Source organism: Crocodylus siamensis, chromosome 1 (genome assembly GCF_052110815.1).
Source record: "Crocodylus siamensis isolate JL-2025a chromosome 1, ASM5211081v1, whole genome shotgun sequence".
In the NCBI taxonomy this organism is placed as follows: Eukaryota; Metazoa; Chordata; order Crocodylia; family Crocodylidae; genus Crocodylus; species Crocodylus siamensis.
In genome coordinates this window covers 176,101,966-176,114,667 of record NC_143395.1, presented here as the reverse complement: position 1 = coordinate 176,114,667, position 12,702 = coordinate 176,101,966, and the positions used below count along the sequence as shown (strand labels likewise).

Sequence of the window (12,702 nt, the reverse complement as noted above, 5' to 3'; positions counted from 1 at the left end):
TAATTATGAGTTGTGGGCGTTCTGATTTTTCTATCCGTGTTAGCACAGATTAACATTTCCTGCATTCTTCGTGAAGTTTGTTTTCATGTTATAGTATTTTTTTTTAAAGTGGAAAAGAAATAAATGGTTGAATTCAGTTTTTGGCCAAGATCGCAGATACATAACTTGCAGATATATAATAAGACATATGTGTAATTATAATAATTATATACTGCTTACTATATACTTGTATAACGTGTCATGCTTAATTATAAAAAATACATAAAAGGGACTATCTTTTCTATAAAAATTACATGGTCCTTGGGCTTTGTAGTTCTGTATTTGCTAAAACTTTGGGAGCTCTGTTTCAAGCTATGCTTGACTGAAGGAACTGAAGACTTTTACACCTTGCTTTTTCTATTGTCTCCACTGAATCATTCACTTAAGGCAGTACTTCTCAAATTTACTTGCCCTTGGACAACAGACAGTGAGCAATTTTATGCACTGTAGGCAACATCATGCTTTGCTTTCCTTGTAGGATAAATACTGTTAGAAAGGTTTGCATGCAGTACATTGCTATTGAGGTATGGTTTGGGGGCCACTGAGTTGATATTAAGTATGACTTGGATCTAATAATATTTTCTTTAATATTAACCAGTTGAGGTCTAAATTTGATCATTTCTATGCTGTGAAAATGTAACCCACTGGGGCATAGATAAAGCAAATGTTCCCATGGTATTTAACTGGCAAAGTTCCACCTTTTTCATATTTGCTGCATGAAGTGAATTAACTTTTCTCATTTTGATTCTTAAACACTATCATTTGCTATATTAAACATAATTAAATACCTTTTGAATGTAAGTCGGAATACCTGTTTTGTATTGGCAACCAGTATTACACATGTGGCTGAATTTGGTTAAGCTTAGAGCAGTGGTTCTCAACCTTTTCAGAGTCGGGGCACCCAACTTCCACTTTTCTGAATGTGGCAGAACCCCCAGCTGAGAATCACTGTTGGTGCTATTTCAGCTTACCTCGTTGCTTTCAACCAGGTTTTGCTGCCTCTGGATGGAACTGTCCATCATGCCTGCTACACAGCCAGCCTTAGAGCTGTGCTCTCCCTGCATTAGGGCCCTCTAATCAGTCTAAAACAGGCAGGAGCTGCCTTGTGCTGTGTAACCCTTCCTGGTCTGGCATCCCCTACGCTCCTCCTGGAAACAGAAGCAGAAGATATACTGTATTTTCTTAAAGATAAGATGGGGATCCTGGTTTTCTGTGTTTAAAAATGGTATGTTCTGTGATTTTTAACCCCCCCTGTAAATTCTGTGGTCAAAAAGCCCCAAAATTCTCTGGTTAAAAGCCCCAAATATACAATTAAACTGAAATGCCACTATATAGAGGGGGGGGGGGGTGTGTGTGTGTGTGTGTGTGTGTGTGTGTGTGTGTGTGTGTGTGTGTGATAAGTACCTATAAACTTTAGTATTTGATTTTGGTTTTTTATCATGGAAAATCAGAGCTCCTCCTTCGCTTACCAGGATGCAGGTCCAGGCCCTTTACTCCCAAGTCATGGCCCCCGAGCCCTGCCGGTTCCCATCACTCCCCACCCTCTGGCTCTGCTAATGCCCCTCCCCACCCATATCCCTCTGCCCCTCCAGCTGCCAGGGCTACAAAGCCAGAGTCTTGGGTCCTCAGCCTGCTGCAGCAGCACCTGAACCCAGCTTCCCTGCTCCCTCCCATGGGTGGCACAGCCGGGGTGGAGCCTGGGGGAAACTGGGGGTGTATGGGCTGCCTACTGCAGGCTCAGGCTCCCAGCCCTGTTGCACTCCCTGTGGGATCTCCACAGCCCAGTGGGCGGGACCCAGTGTGGTGGGGTAGAGTGGGGTCAGGTGGGGAAGCTTGTTCCTGCCACTGGGAGCCCTGTGCTGCCATGGTGAGGCCCCCCATGCCTTCCCAGCAGCAGCAAGGGGCACAACCCTGCACCGTTACCCCTGCTGCTGCTGGGCAGGCAGGGGTACCTCACCATGGCAGTGTGGGGTTTATAGTGGCAAAGATCTTTCCCACCTGGCCCAGTCTGCTGTGATGCTCTCAGTTGTGTGACTCTGACTCCACCCTGGCTGAGCCACCCATGGGAGGGAGCAGGGAAGCTGGGTTCAGGTGCTGCTGAAGCAGTCTGAGGACCCAGGGCTCTGGCTTTGTAGCCCTGGCAGCTGGAGGGGCAGAGGGCTTTGGGTGGGGAGGGGCATTAGCAGAGCCAGAGGGCGGGGAGCTGTGGGTGGGGAGTGATGGGAACCGGCAGGGCTCAGGGGCCGTGACTTGGGAGTGAAGGGCCTGGACCTGCATCCTAGTAAGCAACGGAGGCAGGATTTTCCATGATAAAAAACCCCCCAAATCAAATACCAAAGTTTATAGGTACTTAACATTACACGCACGCACGTGCACACACACACACACACACACGGCAGGTGCTTCCCTTGGGAATGTATGCAGCAGCAGGGAGCCAGCCTCCGCCGCGCCCTGATGAGCCGACCCCATCCCACTCCCTGCTGGGGCCCTGCAGCTGCACATTCCAGCTCCAAGGCACAAGCCCCATGTTCTGCACCTGCTGGACAGTAGCCCCAGCCCCATCCAACTTCCTCCCTTCCTCCCTATGGGGCCTTCATCACCTCTCCTTCGCTGCCATACTTACCTATAGGAGCTGCTTTCAGGCTGCCTGACAGCCATGTGCATGTATGAGCTTGCACATGCATATGGCACCTCCTGCCTGATTGCCCTCCTCCCACTCCCCCAGCCCCTTGCAGGCTGCAACTCTGCAGAGAGCTTTTTGCAAAAGTGGGAAATCTACATGTTTCTCCCTTAAAATGAAAATTCCATGTTTTTCTCAGTTAAAAGGGAAAATCTGCATCTTTTTTTTCTATGAGAAATGGAAAACATGGATCCCTGAAGATGATGCCCCAATAATTTGGTTCAATACAGGTTTGCCTTGATTTATGCTGTACATGCGTTCCTAGAGAACAGTGTATAAATCAAATTTGTATAAAGCAAACCCACTTTACAATGTAACAAATAGGGATAGGTTCCCATGGCGGTGAGGCAGGGAGTGAGGTTGGGACTAGGGAAAGGGTGGGGGGAGGGGTGCTGCTCCCAGGATACACAAAGCAGCAAAGCAGAGGGAACAGAGCAGAACTCACCCCAGCCCTGACTGCTGTGGCAATGGGAGTGGCTGGTGCCAGCTGCCTGCAGCCACTAGGCTGTACCGTGTTCCGCCTGTCCCTACTCACCTCTGCTCCTGGGCTGCTCTGTGCCCTGGTGTAGGCAGCTGGTGTTGACTGCTCCCAGGGCTGCTGCACCCAGGGGTGGGTTGAGTGGGGTCACGGCCCTTTGCCCTCCCCCCACAGACATTCCTGCTTGAGTGGGGGGAGGGGGGAGCATCTATGCTGATAGCATAAGAGTGAATTTACCTTGGATATAATGAATTATGGGTCTAAATATGCTCATCGCATAAGAGTGAATTTGCATATAAAGAAACCGCATAAATGGGGGGGAAACCTCCATTTATATGGAAGTTGTATGGAAATTTTATAGATTTTTTGTTATAGCTTTCCGGGTATAGAAGCTAAGAATTGGAGGGTTGTCTTGGATCTCACTGTTGCCTGTTACAGGGAAAGCAGTGGCTGAGGGTAGAAAGTGTGTCAGGTTGGTCCCCTTGCCCTCTGCCCTGCTCAGTTCTTTCCCCTGTAGCCTTCCTTCCCCTCTGTCACCTGCTCCCCTCCACTCCCAAGTCCCCCCAATCTCTGCCTCTTTCCCCCACCAGTTCTCCCCTAGTCACTGCCTCTTCCTCTTCCCTCCCCACCTGTTCCCCCAGTCTCTGCTTCTTGCCCCCCAATTCCCTAGTCTCTGCCCCTTTCTAGCCCCCTTACTGTCAGATGCTGGTTGGATTGCTCCATCCTGGAGCACAGCATGTGGAAGCTCAGCTCTTGCCTAGCCATGTAGCAATGTTGGTGCTACTGATTTGGCCAGGCAGGCAATGCAACAGCATCAGCGTTGCTGACTGGCTGGGCAGGAGAAGGAGTTTCTATATCAGAGGTGGGCAAAATGTGGCCCACCAGGCCATCCTGTCTGGCCCATGGGGCCACTAAAAAATTTAGAAAATTAATATTAATCTGCCCCTGGCTGCCTGTCATGGGGCCCTCGATGGCTTGCCAAAACTCGGTAAGTGGCCCTCCGCCCAGAACAATTGCCCGCCCCTGTTCTATGTGCTCCACACCCAGGAGAGACTCCAGCCCAAGCTGGAGCCCAGCAGCACGTCACAGTGAAGGGGATGGATGGGGGAAGCAGAAACAGCAGAGGGGAGGTGGAATGGGGTGCAGGAAGCTACTGTGATCCAGACTATGGCTCTGACTTGGACTCAGGGCTAGAGTCAGAGTCATAGCAGCTGTGTGCTCCCACCTCTGCTTGATGTATGAATGTAAGACAAGGGGCTATTTCCCCTCATGCTGACTGGATGAGGGAACCTCATCTTATATTCAGGTAGATATGGAAGTTCTGTCTTTACCTGTTTTTGGGAGGAGCATAGTAGGTGCTAGACCAGGAAGTACTGCACAACATAGCACAAGACAGCTGTACTGCCTGCTTTAGGTTGATTATGCAAGGTGAGTGCACAGGGCGGTTTTACTTGGTTGCTGATGCCATGACACCCCTGAAAGGGCCTTACAGCTCCCCAGGGTGCTGCAGCACCCCAGTTGAAAACTGCTGGTTTAGAGAAATCAAAATATGACTGAAGCTCCATAGAGGGTGGTTCTGTTGTGGGATAAACACCTGGCACAAGAGAAAAACTGTTCTGTCTCAGAAAAACTGGATTCTGCCTAGACTGGGCATCTGCCCTGATTATAGACTTTGGTGCCTTAATGGTCACTGTAGTTGTCAATGTGAAATCCTTAGTGTAGACAGGTAAGGTCAGAATCCATATCAGTGCAGCTTATTTCTGCTTTAAACCAACCTAACACCCTTGTGTTCTCTGACCCCCAGTACAGATAGTGGCTTAATTTGGCATAGGATCAGTACACTGGCTATGTAGTTTCTAGCAGGTTAGATAATTTTTCTTTGCCTAGTGGTTCCAGCTCCGCAGCCAGCAGAGAACAAAGTTTTTATAGATCTTGGGACTCTGCAATAACTTTTTATAAAAAAGCCTATATAATTAAGTCTGCAGTGTGTGAACTGAATTTGAATAAATTATTACTATATTATTTAGTAGTTATTCTTATTTTACTAACTTCTGTTTTAAAAGTACATAGCATTTGCTTTTGAACTTGGTTCAGTACACATTAATAAAAGGCTTATTGTATTCATTTTTATAGGAGACTTTGCAGCAGTTGATCATGATGTCTTTGCCAAATGTCTTAATAATTGGCAAAAATCCCTTTTCTGGTAAGTAATTAATTAATATTTTAAAATTAACATAAAGAAATAATTTGATGTTAGTTTCATAGACCATTTCAGTCCTGCCTGGGCATCCAAGTTAGAACTTGCTAAAGATGTAGAGATGAACATTGACATGCACATATATCTTGTATCACGTCAAGGTCTGTTTGCCACATATAAACAGAGCATGGGCTAGGGGGTCACAGTTTCCCTGGAAGTCCTTTTCTTTACACTGATGGACAGACCCAATCCAAATATGTAGCAATATAAGTTTTTTGTGGCTGCTACCAAGAGGACTGTGTCCATTCACAGATATAGAATAAATGAAAGCTCTTTTTTGAGACAATGTCTGGATACATGTTCTGCCATGACTATGTGCTGCCTTGTTCTCAAGTCTGGAGACACTTATGCCTAAATCAGCAGACTCCTGTGCTGCTTCTGCCCCCCCACCCCCTTTCAGACAGCTGCCCTTTGAAAATGAAGCCAGGAACATTTCTACCATGTGACAAAATTCTTCAGTACCTGTTGCACAATGAAAATAGTGTCTGCCGGTGGTCTCAGCCTGTTGCATAAAATTGTTTGTAAAAAGTCTAAGAAGGTTAGGAAAAAGTTGACCTAATTAGTCCATTCAGAACAAGTCTACTGATGCACCCAAAGATTTTTAACTAGCATATTAGATGAAACCGTGGATGGTAGCTGGAGATAATTTCATGTTTTAAAGATGGGAGACATTCTAACATGTCACTCTTACCAGAGGAAAGAACTTGTGGGGAGTGAGAGGTTAAAGAGTAGTCAAGGAGAGGAGAAATGGTTTAGATGCACTGGGGTTCAGGAGCTGAGATGGGAATGAAGTTACAGGAGTAAGGAAGGAGATTGAGTGAAAGCAGATGAGAAATTTCTGCATCTGATAAAATGAAAAGAGAAGTGAAGAAGAGGAAATAAGTGGCCATACCCTGTAGAAAGAGAGCATAGTGGGGGCAAAAGAAGGGAAATGTGAATGAGAGGTTGGTGAAGAGGCATCTGGGGTTGCGGATACAGGATTCAGTCTGACAGGAATCCAGTTGTTCTTTTAAACACTTCTCCTCTCCACCCTGGGATCTAGTAGAAAACATTCATTGTAATATTCATCCCTGTGGCTCTGTTGGTGTTCCTTGTTCTCCTTTGGTATATAAGAATCCTTCATCTGCTCTCCCAAGGGAGAATTAGTGCTCTGTCCTCTGCAATGCATCATATTTATGTAAAGGAAATAATTGGTACAGTCCCACAGCCTGCACCAGCAGGAACAGGACTCTGCTTTTCTGTAGTGCAGGGGTGTCAAACTCATCTAGCCCCACAGGCTGGATGACTGGTGCAGGGCCAGTCCATAGGCCAGATGCATGGTGTGTGGCCAGCCCTATGGGCTAAATTGGGCCCAGGCACCCCCCATCTCACATGCTGGATCCAGCACATGTAATGCTTGCTCTGGCTGGTCTGGAACTGTAAGGGTCATAGGTGGATTGGCATAAAGGTTAGGCCACTGAGGGAAACCAGGGATGGGTCAGAGTTCAGGAGCCACATTACTAAATCTAGGGGCAGCGTCCACACCACAGGCCAGGAGTAGAGTCCAGGAATTGGATGCCAAGCTACCAAGTCTGGGGGACAATCCACAGAGCGAAGTCCAAAAATAAGCCAAAACTAGGCTTAGGAACCAGGAGGCTTGTCCCAGCAGTGGGGGTCAGAAATGTGGGCAGGCTGGAAGAGTGTTGCCACAGGTGGGAATAAATGGGGAGACTGAGCTCCCAACAGCCAATCAGAAAGCCAGCTGGTTAACTAGCTGGGCAGAGCTTGTTAGCCGGAGACTCAAGGCAGGTGTGACTACTCAGGCAGTTAGCCCAAGCTGGGCTGTGCCTGCTAGGATTCCTGACCGGGACTGTGCTACACGCAGCACCCACTTTGAGCCTCATGCTGCCTGTGGCACTCACCCTGAAGCAGCCGGGAGTGGGGTAACGTGCAGCTGGGTGACCAGCACAGGAATTGCATGTAGCATTATGTCCCAGACTGGCCAGGGTAGGCACTGTGTGGGGCACGTGTCCCAGACTTGAGTGGGGGAAAGAGGTGTGTTATGTGCATCACACATCCCAGGCCCTGCATGTGGGGTTGGTTCTACATGTGCTGTGTGGGTAAGCTCCAAACTGTTACCGCACTGGGAGTTGGATCCAGTCCAGGGACTGTATCTTTGACACCCTTTCTTTAATGTACATCCCACTTCTTGGCACTGGGTGTGTTGCCATTATCAGGAGGCGATCAAAATAATTCAGACCACTGTAATTCTTTACCCCCCTTTTGGTAATTACTTTTTAATTTTCTAGAAGCTTTGATGAAAAACATGTGCAGGAAATATCAACTGTATTTTCTTTCTCATCAGTTCTTTCCACTGTGAACCAGTTTGATTATAAAGTGTTTTAGGTTCTCACATGGCGAACACCTTGGAGATTTCTGGGAGGTAGCACAAGAAGTCTTACAAGTTATGGTACATTTTGCACTGCTTTGTGCCTAGTCAATTAGCTATGCCATTAACAAGGAGGTATTGAAACCAACACAAAAAAATTGTGGCAGACACCAACATCTATAACACTCGCATGTAAAAAAGCAGTTGGGCACTATTGAATTTCATCCAAAAGGTTAACATTTTTCTCTCTGCATCAGCTCCTGGAACACTTATAGGATGAAGACAGTTCCTTTCTTCAAGTTTCTTCCAAAACAAAAAATCCAAAAAGTGGTGTCATCCTCAGATGCCACCAAGGAACAAAGGACCAAATATCTTGGTGTCTGACCAAAACACCGATTCCTCTTTCAGTCTACAGATCTCTTTTTCAGACTAGCAAGGGATCAAATATGATTATGTAATTTTGGATAAGGTGTTGTAACATATAGAGAAGGTCATGGAAGTAGAGGGGGAGACGTAAAGTCTGTTGTGTGTGGTGTAGAATTATTAGGCTGAGTATTGCTAGAACTTTGTTAGCTGCTTCTGATATAATACTGTCTATGTTTGTACTGACAAATCCCTGTAGTCTCTAAAACATTCAAAGCTACTTTCTATTGAGTTGGAGTTATAAACATCTTCCCTTAGGAAGCAAGTGATATTCCATGCAGTTTTACCAGGTAGACCCTCTACTCGCTGTCACAGTTTACAGAGGAACATTGGAGCTGCCAAGAAAGAAGAGCTGCTGTGATAAGAGGCCATCTGTCTCATTTTCCTTGAGTATACATCTCACATCTGCCTCATGGCAACACACTTGATACCATTATCAGGAGCCAGTTGGAGAGCTATAATAACTCTTCCCCCTCCCCAGCAATGCTGAATTATTTTCTGGACGCCTTGACTCTGTGGGTCTTGGAAATTATAAACAAGGGATATTCTATCCAGTGTCAATTACTTCCAACCCCACATCCTCATTCACTGTCTCTAACAATGTTTCATGAGAAGGGTCCCTGAAGAAAGTAGTTAAATCTGCTTTAAATCTTGGAGCTGTGGAAAAAGATCTTCCTGGAATACAGAGGGAAGGGCTTTTAATGCTGAAGAAGGAACATTAGCTCATTCTCTAGATTCAAGACTTTTCAGATTCAGATTTCAGGATGATACCATGCAAAGTTCCTTCTCAGAACGCCCGGCTTTTGCATATTCACACAGAATATACCTCAGCTTTAAAGAAGGAACATCTCACTGCGCTTTCTTAGTCCTTGGTCTTTTAACAGCAAGTAGGATATTCACTAAATGCTTAATGGTCATGGCAGGTCACCTAAAGAGACAAAGGACTGAAGAATATATTAAAACAACTGGGTCATGTAGGATCTCTGTAGCAGGCAAATGATTCCATCCACTTTAACATTAATTTGTTTTCCACCTTGAGAATCAGGAGCAACAAGGAAAAGTTCACAATGTGAAAAATTTCAAGGATAGAATGTTTAGTGGTAGTGTTAGAGTTGAGATCATGAAGAACACATCTAAAGCAGAAGTATCTGCAGGTTTACCCAGAAACATATAAAAGCAGGACACGTGGACTACTTGCTACTTGTATGTCACCGAGCACACCAAACTTAACCATTTTCACACAGAATATAAGTGAAAAGCAGTATATTTACTCACTATGCAGACTTAAGATAGTGAAGAGAGAATGCTTTTGAGTAAATTGGTAGAAGGAGATATGACGTTATTGCTGTTTTCTCCTCTTTAGCTTACCAAAGGGCAGTTTAGAGTTACCTCCCCACTGAGATGGGAAGTTCATGTAGCTTGCTTTCAAGTGCCTGTGCTCCCTGGGAAGAGCATATGTGTATAAGGCTAGGGACAGAAATTACACATAAACCAGCTTAAGGGATCAGAAACTGATTCAAATCTGTAACACAACAGAAATTCAGTGCGCTTATACTGCTTTCAAAATGGCTGAAACTGGTTTAACATAAACCTGGTTGGATGTACTATCAGACTGAAATGCTTTAGGTTAAACCAGTTTATGAAACTTCTGTACAAGATGCCACCCCAGTTCAAATTAACTTATAGTCCCCCAGCATCCCAGGATGCTTTGCAGCCCTGGGCTATGCCGTGTGCTCCGGAGGAGCAGGGTTGGGCCCACCCTTCTGCTCCCTAGCCAGAGCACTATCACTGTTCTGGCTGGCTGAGAAGATGGTGGGGGTGGGAACTTGGCTCCAGACCCCAGCTGGGGTCGCCTGGCAGGGGCAGAGCAGCTCATGTCAGGCTTTTCCCCCTGGTTCTCTGCTTGAGCAAAGGCAGACCGCTGGCTGGTGTACTACCAGGGGGAGAGGGGATTTAAACCTCTGCCCCTGCCCACATGGGACCGAGACCTGGCACACCCAGCTGAGGTCCATGCAGGCAAGGGTGGGGGTTTAACCCCCCTCCCATCATACTCAGTGGGCCAGTGGGGGCCTGGCCATGCCTGCCCCCCCAGCTTGAGCAGGGAAAAAGCCTTGGAGGGCTTCTTTCCAAGCCTTTCTCCATTACCTTTTGTAGTGACTGGAAGGTGACAGGGGCGGGCAATTATTTCGGGCAGAGGGCCGCTTACCCAGTTTTGGCAGGCTGTCGAGGGCCGCATGGGTAGCTCCGCCTTTTGACAGGTGCCCCACCCCTGGGACTAATATCCCAGGGCCAGCACTGGTGGGGTCCAAAGCAGGGCACAGGCTGGCAGGGGTTTATGGAACTGGGGTGGGCTGCACCAGTAGGGAGAGGGGGGCAGCTGGTCCGGCTCTATATTCCTGCTGGCTGGGACCCCGTGCTCATGCCACCCTGCTGGCACTAGCCCCAGCACACCGGTGCAGGCCCCGTGTTCCTGCTGGTTCCATGCCCACTCGCACCCTGTGCCCCCCAGCCCTGCGGTACAGGCAGGGGGTAGTGCACAGCCCTAACCCCCTGTTCCCTGGCAGGGAAGAAGCTGGTGCTGAGCATGGGGAAAAGCAGCCCTTTGCCCGCCCTGTGGCCAGCGCTCCCTCCTGCAGGTGCTCACAGCCTGCCTCAGGTTGCCCATGCCTGCTCAGGACAGCCCCATGTGGGCTGCGAGTGGCTGCAGTACAGGGCAGGGGAGGGGCCTTTTTCGTTCATGCCAGGAAAGAGCCTGAGGAAAAGCTGTGTGTGGGGAAAAGTGGCCCCTCCTCCACGCCATGAATGGTGCTCCCTGCTGCAGCCGCTTGCAGCCCACGGGGCTGTCTGGAGAAGACACAGGCAGCCCCATGTGGGCTGCAAGCAGGGTGCTGGCCGTGGGGTGGGCGAAGGGCCGCTTTTCTCACGCCTGTGTTCAGGTTTTCCCCGGGTGACTTTTCCCTGGGGTCCTTCCCTGCCCCTCTCCCACCTTCTCCCTTACCTGAGGTACCAGGGCAGCCACATGGGCCCAGGCCAGAAGACCCTGCTGGGGCTTCCGGCTGGGGGGAGGCGGGTGGGCCCTGCTGTTGTGGGAGCCTGCTGGGCTTCCCTTGGGTCCTGCTGCCCTTGGTTCCTGTCATTTTTTTATATAGATGTAACAGTTATGTTGGAACAGATTATACTAGTCTGTTTGTCCACATCCAGAGCCATTAGCTTAGCGTGCACGACATTTCTGGAAAAACACAGCAGCAGTGTTTTATCATGAGACAGGGAAAATTGTGACTGTTCTTTCCTCAACTCCGCTCAGTAAGAAGTGGTTTCTCTGGAATGGCTGCATCTGTTATCCAATTATATTAGCAGTTCTGCATTCAGTAGATTTACAGACTCTCTTGCTAGATCAACTCAGCAGTAATTTTCTGAACTTCATGAAAAAGCTCAGTCCTGAAGAACACCTTTTATGGGTGGGGAACATCCAAGAATATTTGCTAGATGTCAGAGGAAAATATTAAATACTCTGTTCAAGAAGACAGTTTTGCCTAGTTTCCTTATTGGATGCTTTTCTCATCTCATGGTCACTGGGGATCATTACCCATGCTGCCAAGACTGTTGGATAAATATAAAGCAGGAATAATCATGCTGTCTTTGCTTGGTTTAAACAGTTCTGGCATTTGAACCTAACGTGACTCTGTCAACATAGCTTCCAGTCATGCTTCCCCATTACCTAATGTCATCTTGGAAAATGAAGGTCATAGTTTATATCCAGACCTAGCATCGTTATATTTGACAGCCTGATTGCTGGCTGGCTGATTGTCATTGAAAGAGCTGGTAGATGCTGTCTTGGTGTGGTACTAATTTAGTTCTGGGCAGCCAAATTAAGGAAGTTTTCCATTTGAACAGCACTAAACAGTACAGAAAGGACAGAGTGGGGAAAAGGGGGGGAGGGGTTGCGCTCTATGTTAAGGAGCAATATACATCAACCCTCATCAAGACAGAATCAAAGGATGAGGAAGTAGAAGGACTGTGGGTTAGGCTACATGGGGGGCAAGGAGAAAAGGATTTGGTGGTAGGGGTCTGCTACAGACCCCCACATCAAGGGGAAGAAATAGATTTGGGGCTCCTGAGGCAACTCTCAGAGACCATAAAAGCTAAAGAGGCGGTGGTCATGGGGGACCTAAACTACCCGGACATCTGCTGGGAGACACAGCAAAGTCCCACCGCTCACGCAGGTTTCTAACCTGTGTACAGGACTTCCACCTGACGCAGGAGGTACATGGTCCCACTAGGGGGAATGCCTTACTGGATCTGGTATTGGCAACGTGGGATGACATAGTAGGGGACCTACAGATCGGTAGCCATCTGGGGGACAGTGATCACCTAAAAGTACAATTCAACATAAGGCGTCGAGTGGGTAAGGTAACCAGTAGGGTGAACGTGCTGGACTTTAGGAAAGCTGATTTCAG

General features: G+C 47.7%; 1 protein-coding gene across 10 annotated transcripts in view; it reads left to right on the top strand.

Moving 5' to 3' along the window:
• The window catches only part of CCDC88A (coiled-coil and HOOK domain protein 88A), a 201,921-nt gene that overhangs the window by 62,694 nt on the left and 126,525 nt on the right, over positions 1–12,702 (top strand). For all 10 annotated transcript variants that reach the window (XM_090049774.1, XM_090049761.1, XM_090049766.1 and 7 more), the window contains exon 4: positions 5,331–5,400. In XM_090049774.1, the coding sequence (XP_089905900.1) occupies positions 5,331–5,400 (70 nt within the window). The remainder of the gene's footprint in view (positions 1–5,330; positions 5,401–12,702) is intronic.